A 12,500-nucleotide genomic window follows, 5' to 3' on the forward strand; every position below is an offset into this window, starting at 1 on the left:
TTTTTTTTTTTTTTTTTTTTTTTTTTTTTTTTTTTTTTTTTTTTTTTTTTTTTTTTAATGCGCCAAGAATATGCTGTCTTGAGTACATAGAAGACGAGTTTACCAAAATGGAAGAAATATTTCTAGAAACATTAATCAATGAATAATATACTTTGTTTAATATTCCAAGAATAGTTCTTATTCCATGTACCTTACGAAAATAATTAACAAAAGGGTAATGTCCATATATAACTGCAACTTGAACAACCTGTTGATTGGGAATAGTTATCGAAGTGACAATCATGAAATATATAGTATTCCACGATCAGAAATAAATTTATCTTATATCTGTAAAACACTTAGGCTTAGCTATATAGACAACATACCTCCACATCTGCATTCTTCTATGATATACATATATATGTGTTTGATTGATGTAATGCAATTTATGTGAGAAATAAAACGAAGCATCAAGTACGTGTGCAATGGTTTGAACATCTCGGATGATCTGTTGTGTTTTTTCGATTTTTATCTCTAGTCAAGCATCAGCCATGAAGTTATCCATGGCAACAACTATCGATAGTCGAAGAATAAAACCTTATTGTTACAGTAACAAGATATCTACGGTGCTGGTGCACTTTGGATTCTTGTGTGTATGTGTGTGTAACTGTTTTACTGTGCAAGTGTTATCTTCTTTTTTTTTACCCTGTTTTCGAATCTGTTTCTGTTTTCTGGTCTGGACTCGTATGCAACTGACATCCCTTCTTTTTTAGTCGTAATAATTTTATGTACCCTTCCTGCATATAACTTGATTAGATCAGTGATCTTTTCCATGACAAATTAATTGCAGTCTTGTTTTTTCCATACAGAAACGAAAAATTTATTATTACGCAGTGTATCACTTATACAATCTTCATGATAAGATATTATCTTTTGCAAAACTTTTGGAGTTTGACTAATAAAAGAGTAGTCTCAAGATTTACATAGAATATGATGAACGATTACTAAAATTTATTTCACTATTTATGCACTTGAAGGCAGTAGTAACTCGATACTTTTATTTTAGTTAACATCTTGAAGGTTATTTGTGCGAGGTAGTACGTTTAATTTTCTTTTTGTGGTGTGTATCCTGAAGCAATTATCATATAAGTTGTGCTGTTCTACAAGCATTGTATACAGATATGGAATTGAATCATTGTGCCATGAGGTTTACGAATGAAATCCTTATTTTTTTCAGCGCGAATCAGATCAAAGTATGGAAGTTTCGACGAGGTTGTCGATGGTACGTATTTCTGCACTATCATATGCAAAATCATGAAAATTGTTGAGCCTTCAACAATGTAGCTAGAATTAATATTTAATAGTTCAAAGACAAAATGATATAAACTGATATATCAGTAGAAGATATTAAAATGAAATCCTATTGTGTAGGATTTATATTCACTGAACAATCATTGAAGCTTCGGATGACATAGGAATATAGAAACGCAAAATTAATAAACTTTTAAACTGACTCTGACACAATAAAACTTTACTTTGAGCACTATATTCTAAAATAAATTTGACTTGAAGTCCAGGGCCATACAAGTAATGGATAATCCCTAATTTCCCCTGGTAGAAAAAAATAAAATTTTACATGATTCGGTGTCTAGTAAGTAATATAAATACAACAATTGCAAGGAATAATTTCACAATCAAAACTTTCTATATCTAGTATTACGAGCTAATTATATCTTATCATAAACAGCTTTGGGACGATCCACGTTTGATATGGGAACTCAACAAACACATGGACGTAGGATTTCTAGGAATGGATCCAGAGACCATATGGACACCTGACTTGGCTGTCTACAATGGGTAAGAGAATTAGATTCCTCTTTCAGAAGAATCTATGCTAACCATTGAAATTGTCAGTATATAGAGATGTACATAATGTCACCCAAAAGTTTTTATTAGGTTAAGATCCCCTCCATGCATGTCTGTCAGTCATGGCACTGGAAATTCATTTCATTCTTCAGTGGTAAATTTACCAACATGCAATTATTATTTTTTCTTAATTTATAATATGGTGATTGTCTAGAATTTTCTACCAGAGCTACATTTCCTAATCAGTAAAAATACTTGGGTCAGATTTTCAAGAGAGAAAGTTAATGTAGTCACATCAATGTCTAACGTATGGGCTTTTGTAAGCCATAGCTATAAAACTGGTTCCCGGTTGATTATAAATTGTAGTAGGGCGAAGAATGGAAAAGAAAGGACATAGGAATAGAAACACTTTCTCAAAGAATTGTTTAGAACTAACCGGCTAATTTCTCCGGAAGGCACTTGTTTTACACAACCATGCACACTCACACTCACACTTACACATACACACACACATATATATACATATATATATATATATATATATATATATATATATATATATATACATATATATATATATATATATATATATATATATATATATGTAGATACACACATATAGATATACATACATACATACACATATATATATATATATATATATATATATATATATATATATATACATGTATATATATATGTGTATATATATATATATATATATATATATATATATATATATATGTATATATATATATATATATATATATATATATATATACATATATATATATATATATATATATATATATATATATATATATATACAGGGTGTCCAAAAAATTACTCACACTTTGACTTCCTAGTACTCGTGTATTTTGTGTTCAAGTAGGTGGTTGTTGACATAGATATAATCCTAAGGAGTTATATCAAATTCAGTAAAAATAAAATGTGAAAATTATTATTTGATTATATAACATACAATAATGGATTTGACAACATTTCCAAACATTTCATTTGCAATTGCAAGACATTGTCTTTCGATTTAATTTTTCTAATCATCGATTGTCGCTGGTTTTGCGGCGTAAACATCATCTTTGAGATATCCCTTTAAAAAGAAATCCATTGGTGGGAAAAATTCTTCTTTTCATATATGAAAGTCCTAATGAGGTTTATTGAAACCCTCGTGTTGGTTTTATTATACAAAAGTCTTACTTTTTTTTGTTATTATATTTGCTTGTCTTTTTTAGCCTAATGCAATGAATTATATTTGCTTCATTACTAAAGCTTCAACAATACATTATGCCGGGGAGAGAATCTTAACTGAATGTTGATAAATGGCTCCAAAGTCTTTTTGTGATAACCTTGTGATCGAAAATATTTGTTTCCCAAAGAAATATATTTTTCTTCGAGGCTTGAGAATGTGCAAGCTCATCCTAGTGAGTCCGTAGGTGATCATGATTAGTTGATTAGAAGTGGATCGGTGTTGTGGAATCACAAGATTTGTTTTCTACATTTTGGTATAACTACATTGTGAGGATCTGTGTCGTAACTGGATTACATAAGACATCAGTAAAGATTCGTCGACTAAGACAGATGGGAATAGTCTAGTCATTTCTTAACATCATTATTGAATCTTTAAGTAATACAGCAGATTGTTGAGATTATTTATAGATGGACATCATAAGGGCTATAGGAATGTCATATCTGGTGTTCCTGAGGGTACTGTTCTTCGCCCATTACGTTTCATACTATACACAAATGGTATCTGATTTGGCCTAGAAAACGAACTAGTGGCATATGCAAATGATTCAACTCTCTTTACATCAATTCCATCTCCTGAATTTAGACCTAAGGTTGCTGAATTCATTAATAAAGATGTAGCTAAAATGAAAAACGAAATATTCAAGTGATACAATAGAGAAACAACAGGCTTTTGTGTCTATGCCAATTCAGTGAATACACACCTGAATTCACTTTGCTTTGTCTGGTTGATAAATAAGTCTTGATGCCAGATTGATAGATTTTCAAGAAACTACTCAATTAAAACTTAGACACCAGAAGAAAATCGTCTTAAGTTTTTACTAATTTTGTATATTTTCTTTTCTTGTAATTCTGCAAATAGTTACTCACACTGACAAACCATAACGAAAATTCAGACGTGCTAATAGTCACAACTTTAGAAATTGAAGGAATGCTGAGACTGAAAGAATAAAATACTGATTTTCTGTTTATTGAATTACGGTCGAGATCCCCCCACGGATAACTTAATTATGGATAATTCAATGATGATATTAAATGGCAGTCTTCAATAGAACTTTTTATCAATATATGTTTATTTTTGTAAATTAGGAACAGAATTTATACTTATTAGTAATTGATGTATATTTATTTTATTTCATATGGTACACAGGAAGTAATAAATATTGCAAATATGAGATTGAATAATAATAATAATAATAATAATAATAATAATAATAATAATAATAATAATCATATAAAAAATAATAATAATAATAATAACAATAATAATAATAATAATGATATCAATAACAATAATAATAATGAAAATAATAATAATAACTTTGCTATATTATTTTACCTATTTCAACAACAACAACAATAAGCTATCCTGCTACTTATAATAGATGAAATAATAACGTGCTAATTTTCAGAGCATCTCAGACTCACGTACCCAGGTCTTCTATGCCAATGATTGTCTACCCAGACGATGGGACGATCCTCTACACGTCGCCTTATAAATTCAAATTCAGTTGTGTTATGGATCTCACTTACTGGCCTCATGACACTCACCACTGTACACTCAGACTCGGGTCATGGGTCCACCAAGGTCATATGTTGGATCTTTTCCTGAAGGACAATAAAGTTGAGGTAAGATTAATTGATTTCTATATCATTCCGTCTAGTTGAATGTCTTAGCAAACATCATATCACCAATTGAGAAATTATTTAATGCTTTTGTTAAAGGATATAGCACTCTGTTTTTTACCTCTTAATGCATAAGGGTTGATCTAATGAATTTACAGAATAGAATTTAGGTGAATTGTAATATTTATTCTAAATTACTTTACAGTTTTCTATCTTTCTTTCACTCTTCTCACTTGGGTATGTAACAGTCTATATACTTATGTATGTTTAAAGTACTCCATAAAAAAAAAACATCTACTTATAGGCGGATAGAATATGACCTGTTATCCAGCTGAGAGAGCTGGAAAGTTGAAATGAAAACAAATAATGGAGCATGTGATGCCCTTCTTACAATTACCAATGCTGAACAGAAATACCTTTACTATAGTTAGGAAGTTATGATTGGTTTTTATTTTAGTGCTGCCTTTGACTCTGTTAATCATGGTCCCTTATTTTCCTATTTAAACAGATGGGAATAGGCTAGTCATTTCTTAACATCATTATTGAATCTTTAAGTAATACAATAGATTGCTGAGATTATTTATAGATGGATATCATAAGGGCTATAGGAATGTCATATCTGGTGTTCCTGAGGGTACTGTTCTTCGCCCATTACGTTTCCTACTATACACAAATGGTATCTGATTTGGCCTAGAAAACGAACTAGTGGAATATGCAAATGATTCAACTCTCATTACATCAATTCCATCTCCTGAATTTAGACCTAAGGTTGCTTAATTCATTAATAAAGATGTAGCTAAAATGAGTGCATGGTGCAAATTATGGGACACGAAGATAAACCCTAACAAAATTTAATGTACGATTGTTAGTAGGTCGAGGACAGTGGTTCCTCAACATCCAGATCTTTGCATTGACAAGGTCTCATTAGCTATTTACATCTCATTGGTTGAAATTTTACTTTTTAGAAACACATTCGGCCTTTTTCTTCTTCGATTGCAAAAAAAAAAAAAAAATGGCTTACTGAGGAAACCTTGTAAGATTTTCGGTGATCAGTCTATTCTTTGGAAATGTTTTAATTTTTTATTCTACCTTGTTTCGAGTATTGTTTGACAGTCTGGTCTTCAGCTACTGACTGTCATCTTAATTTGTTTGATATAAACTTGCAGTCTATTAAATTTCCTATATCCTGATCTGGATATCACCTCTAGTACTGACGTCCAGTTAATCATTTATGCAATATTTTTCATAATTAAGATCATCCATTCCTAGACTGTACAATCATTTAAGTAGCACTAGGCATGCAGTTAATTCTAATAGGCATGCCTTTTCCTTCATAAGGCATAATGCTACATAGTATTCTAGAAGTTTTATTCCAGTTGCAACCAGATTTTGGAATGCCTTTCCTAATCTGGTGGATGAATCAGTGTAACTTCAGAACTTCAAAATTTTGGTAAATTCCTTTCTGTTGAACAGGTTGACATAAGTCTCGTTTCATAGTTTTGTTTATGAATGATCTATTTTAACGTAGTTACTGATCTTACAATGTTTTTTATATTTTTCATTCATTACCCACATATTACTTATTTTATATTCTCGTATTTCTTTTCCTCACTGGGCTACTTTAGCTGCTGGAGCCTTTGTTATTATTATTATTATTATTATTATTATTATTATTATTATTATTATTATTATTATGCTAATCCAGACAGTAAGAATTGTATTAGGAGACATTAAGATGGAGTTTGGGATAGAAAAGTGTACTCTAGTTAACATAAAGAAAGAAAAAATAACAAGGGCGGAAGGAATTGAATATTTTAATAGTCACGAGCATTCTTTCATATACTGAAGATAGAACTAGGCAGAATGCATGCATCACTGGTGGAAGGTGAATCTTTTAAAGAAAGAAAGTATTTGGGGATGGAAAATATTTTCGATTTATATTCAATATTCATAAAACTTTGGGGTTGTGTTTGGAAATATACATTTGAAGAAATAAAGATTGTAAACTGATTGATTTTTTTAAAAATTATTTCTACAATTCTAAAGATCATTCTATTATTGGGTAATTCAAACATATTGATTAACATTTTTTTTCTAACATTTACAGAGTAGCTATATATCAACATTCCTTATAATATAAGTTTCATTAAAAGCCCAATACCTATTTGAAATTCTTATTCTGAAGATTCTAGCAACAAGCCCAGGATAAATTGATTTATATATCTCAATGTTGGTTGATAATACAGCATCAATGTGAAAAAAAAAATCACAACTCGTGTTAAAGTTAAACAATGCACATAGAACTGGGTCATGTGACATACAGTTGTTGTATCTTTCTCAAATTATTTATATCTTTAAAATCTATGGCAAAACAAGAATATTGAATATGAATTGCATCGCATAAAACAATAAGTATCCTCTTTAAAAATCCACAGATTGATATTCCAGTTGCCATGACATCCAGCGGCAGTAATATCTCGGCTGCTGAATGGACCATCGAGAGTACGTCTGTCCGCAGAGAGGAATCCCATTATCCTTGCTGTCACGAGTCTTTGGTAACAATCCTCATGGATTTTGTGGTAAAAAGAAATGCCCCTTTTTATGCCTGGACTGTGAAGCTCCCAGTTGGATGTAAGTTTGACATTGTTCCTCGTAGTTATGAATTTAAAATGATAACAGTGAGCATCATTTATGACTTCTGTTGGACAGTAAAAGGTCATAGTTACGGCCAATTTATTGAAAATTATTTCGTCAATATTAGGCAGAATTAGTAAGGGAGACAAGGGTAATTGAAGTATCCTTCATAATTTCGTTTTAAAGTATAGACACTTTGGAGATATTCAAGATGATTTACCAATCATTAGGAAGAAACAATGATGAGAGAGATGAGACATAGTGTTAAATAACACGGAATCTTTGTGACATGACGCATATAAACATTAAATAACACAGAATCATTCGTATAAATATACTTTGCCAATAAAATGATACTAAATTGATTACTTTATAGATATCTTATTGATATGAAATGTCATGAAATTTATCATTCTAGAGACATAGTTACATCAATTCTGTAGATACAAAAAATGTAAAGGAAAAATGCAAAGGAAAAATATCCCACCGGTTATTAATTAATCAATCATATGTATATATATTTTTCAAGAATCCATATGATATCAATCAAAGAGTTTTCAAAAGTTAACCCAGAGACATAGTGAGAAAATAAATATCTAATTAATCCAATGCCAAACTTAGTATGACATACCTTTTGAAATGTGTTGGTTTAACACAAACAAATGTATGGAAATTACGAAGAATGTAAATATGTAGAATGACAGGTTACATCTAAAGGACTATTATATCATGAAAATTTATCTAAGAAACTGCTTTTTTCGACATTTATATATATATATATATATATATATATATATATATATATATATATATATGTGTGTGTGTGTGTTTGTGTGTGTGTATATATATATATATATATATATATATATATATATATATATATATATATATATATATATATATATACATATATATATATATACATATATATATATATATATATATATATATATATATATATATAGAATTAGTGTAGATTATCGGTATAACAGTTGTTGCTTTTTTTATTTTATTACAGGTCTAAGTGTCCTAACTGTACTCTTATTCCAACTGCCTCCCACTGCTGGAGAGAAAATGATTCTCGGAGGGTTGTGTCTCATCTCTAATCTGGTCTACATCGGTTATGCTTCGTTCATTATAGGACATGCGCCTTCCCACTCGCCCCTTATCAGTTCAGTAGCCCTCTATAACCAAAACTTTATCTATTAAAAACTCACTTGATTTTATGAGCATATTTGAATAAAAAAAAACATCTCATTTTCAAATCGACAAGGGATGGTCAATTGGTCATCTATTGTTGACTACCTTGAAAGTATAGTCCCTTTCTAATTTGCTGTTTACATCTTACATGACTTAAAAAAGTATTCTTGAATAAGCTAACTAAACTGGAAGAGCGAATTAATTACTTAATTTGGGTAAACAGTTACTTGTATAAAATTATAAATTTAAATTCAGTAACTTTGTGATCTATAATTTACTAATATCTTTTCGTCCACAGTTAAGATGATCGGGCAGCAAGTGGTCCTAGTTACCTTGAGCTTGATTGTGTCTACACTGATTGTGAGAATAGCCCGTGAACCCCGTTCCAAAGGTGTCCCCTTCTTCATCAAGAAAATAATAGTTTTCCTGTCATATCCTCTCTGTCTTGGAAACTACAGAAATTTGGTAAGCTAGCGGCCCGTTTTTTTCTTTTTTTTTTTTTCTTTTTTTGCCAACCAGCAACATATCCTTATTTCAAAAATCATATTTATAATATTTGTTACGATGCTAGAGCTCGTTGGGGTAGTATAAATGAAAAGGGGTTGATTACTTATAAGATTATTCTGTAAAATTGCCAATGGATTAGTGTGCCTGTGGAGTATATTGCATGGCTCCAGCAACCTTGAAAAAATTCCAAATATTCACTTTATATCCTTGATATTATACTCATAGAATATGCCATAATGGAAATTTATTCGAATGCACGTTATTTTTTAGTGAGGTATGTCAACACTACCTGAGCAAAATAAAATTTTTGGTGAGATATTTTACTTACCTTGCAATAGTTAAAGTTCCAGAAGTGGCATGTCCAATTTGAGTAAGGAAGCATTCCGAAAATTAACTTTTAATATATTTCATGGTTTCAAGTGTCCATTGAATCTTGACTTGATTCATTTTGCACTTTTGTATATCATTCATAATCATGGTTTTTTTCTTCTTTTAATAAGCAAGGTTAATGTATACTGGAAAATTAGTCTACCTCTATTTAAACGAGTGTATACCCACTATCACTTATGGGTAAATATTCATCTCAAAATGCTTCTTTTATATGCTAATGCTTCTCTTTATATATTTAATTTTTACTTAATAATTAGAAATTCAAAGGTTTTAACCAAGTCCCCAGGAATTGTAATTTTCCTATGTTCCTTTTCCATTCCAAACTGTCCATGTCTCATCCCTTCCTGTAGCTTTAAAAAAAATATTTCTGTCACTTATCCTTTCCATGCTAAAGTTATTTGATTATCCTGCTCTCTTCTCAAAGAAACCTTAAATTTTACATCTTTTGTATAATGATTCGCTTGCCCTAGCTTTAGTTATTGCCTGTTCCTTCCTTAGTTTTTCTTAAAATAGATTTAGTTTCCATTCTCTATCTTCCTTTATATTTCATTTGAAAATATATTAACATCAACTATTTAATTCTACATATCTTCGCTGTAAGTCATAATAATCTAATAACTATTTTGTAAATATCAGATATTAGGTTTATACTTATTTATATACCGTGCATCACTAGGCAAACATATATGCATTTCACTTTCACTGACGTGCGTTTCTGCAGATGCCTTTTTGTTCTTAAATAACTAAAGCTCATTAACTTGCTCTTAGCCTTACTATGTTGGAGCCTTTGTCTTGCAAAAACGATTCTTTATAACCTTTTTTTCTGACTTTGCAATGGCCATTAGATTGTGTCCATAATGCAATTGCAATAACTCGTCCACAACTAAAGATGCTGCAATACCTTATTAAAAAAACGTGTATTCAGGATTACTCTCGATGCATGACCTCTTGGTCATCAATCCATTTCATAATTATTGTTCAATGTTAGGAATTTAGTCTTTAGTAGTAACAACGCTTTTATTCCTTATTTCATAGATTTTCCCTTTACTAAAACCTGTAATTGGTATATATTTTTTTAGTTTATTTCTCAATAATTTTCTTTGAGTTATTTTACAATGTATATGGCATACATATCAACGTTATAGTTTATAGCACCTAAATTACACCTTTCAATATTTTTGTTTCATTTACTAACACAAGTTTTACACCAATTAAGAGGTTTTTTTTTACTTAAAGATGCGCTATTTTTATAGCTTCTCTGTCTTAAAGCATTAGGTATTTGTTTCCCAAGTCTTTGGTGATTCGAATGGCAGTAATATCTGGGTAGTTATGTATGCTACTGCTTTGCTATATAAGGAGTGTTCACATGTAATCATGTTAAACACGAAAGTGATTACTTCCAGCAATTGCTTCGTTCTTTCCGTGGTAAATAAAAAATTTCTTTATAAAATCTGTGAACCTATAAAAACAAAATTCTTTTACACTTGGAACTCTGGCAAGGTTCTAATAGTTTTAATCAATTTGGGTTTTAGAATAATACTGGGGTATCCAGTTTGAATATTAATCATAAACTACTTATTAAACATGAGCAGCCAATCAACTATAATACAAGAAACTATTTTTGATGCCCTTAACACAATCTGATTGCTTCTACACAATTGCATCAACACCTCTAAAAATGATCTAACTTTACATTCTCCATTACAGTTAACCTATTCAAGTCACACATTCGAGTTCACATCTAAGAGTGAGGAACTAGACATTGAGGATGGCTCGAACAATGTCAACGATCTTCGTCGCCTGAGCATGGGCGGATGTGAATGGTTACTTCTCTCGGCTGTTCTGGACCGCTTTGCCTTATTCCTCTACATCGCTATTTGTATCATAAGCTTAATCCGTTATAACTCAGTACTTTAGCAAACTCTTCTCGCCAGAGGAGATTTGTATATCATAACTATAACATTGCAGTTGGTGCAATGCGACCTGGAAGAATGTATATATATATATATATATATATATATATATATATATATATATATATATATATATATATATATATATATATGGCTTCTGGTGGCATGGTTGGAAGAGGCCTAGCCTTTCATTAGAAGGTGCTAGGGTTCGATCCCAAGTATGAGGTAGAAATTTATTTCTATTTGATCACGATATTGTTTTGATATTTATCCATATATATATATATATATATATATATATATATATATATACATATATATACATATATATAAATATATATATATATATATGTATATATATATATATATATATATATATATATGTGTGTGTGTGTGTGTGTGTGTGTGTGTAAGTGACCGAAACTTGCAGTCAAAGAATTTACGTTCGTGGTTTATTCAATATTTACAAAAGCTATGTACTTATTGGTAAGAGGAAAAAGCAAAACAGGATGACTATAATTAATAACTATATTAAGATATGTGTACTTCCTGTTTCTTCGGAGAATTATATCATTCATGAGGAAATGTTGAAATTTATGCATTTTTTTATTAACCTGATGAAGCATCACTGAAAACTTTATATGAATTTCAAATTATACAGCATATTGACCTATCAAGAAAGAAACGGTAAAGTTAACTAACCAATTACAGGAAAAAATAAAACTACATAATTTGTGCTATAATTATGTGTGATTTATCTTCCAGATGACAATTTCACCAATTTCCTAGTTGGAATTTACTTGGATTCGAAGCATCGAATCATTATACTATACTCAATTCTCTTTAATGAGGCATATTTGCACCGACTCGCAGCGGTGCCCTTTTAGCTCGGGAAAAGTTTCCTGCTACCTGATTGGTAAGGATTATCTTGTCCAACCAATCAGCGATCAGGAAACGTTTCCGAGCTAAAAGGGCATCCCCTTCGAGTCGGTGCAAATCTACCTCGCTGAAAAGAATTGAGTATAGTTTAGCAACAGAGCAGTAAAACAAAAATATCAATATTGAGATCCGGATGTTAAGGAGCAACGAACTTGTTTTGTAAGCCAAACCACATGTCATGAG

The 12,500-nt window shown here is 30.5% G+C and overlaps 1 protein-coding gene across 2 annotated transcripts in view; it reads left to right on the top strand.

The window, feature by feature from the left end:
- LOC137642167 (acetylcholine receptor subunit alpha-like 2) overlaps positions 1 to 11,473 on the top strand; it is a 39,098-nt gene extending 27,625 nt beyond the window's left edge. For both annotated transcript variants that reach the window (XM_068374703.1, XM_068374704.1), the window contains exons 4-10: positions 1,217 to 1,261; positions 1,727 to 1,836; positions 4,521 to 4,737; positions 7,170 to 7,365; positions 8,387 to 8,539; positions 8,867 to 9,033; positions 11,173 to 11,473. In XM_068374703.1, coding sequence (XP_068230804.1) covers positions 1,217 to 1,261; positions 1,727 to 1,836; positions 4,521 to 4,737; positions 7,170 to 7,365; positions 8,387 to 8,539; positions 8,867 to 9,033; positions 11,173 to 11,382 — 1,098 coding nt within the window. In that variant the 3' untranslated portion in view covers positions 11,383 to 11,473. The remainder of the gene's footprint in view (positions 1 to 1,216; positions 1,262 to 1,726; positions 1,837 to 4,520; positions 4,738 to 7,169; positions 7,366 to 8,386; positions 8,540 to 8,866; positions 9,034 to 11,172) is intronic.
- Positions 11,474 to 12,500: the final 1,027 nt, after the last annotated feature.

This window comes from Palaemon carinicauda, chromosome 6 (assembly GCF_036898095.1).
Source record: "Palaemon carinicauda isolate YSFRI2023 chromosome 6, ASM3689809v2, whole genome shotgun sequence".
In the NCBI taxonomy this organism is placed as follows: Eukaryota; Metazoa; Arthropoda; class Malacostraca; order Decapoda; family Palaemonidae; genus Palaemon; species Palaemon carinicauda.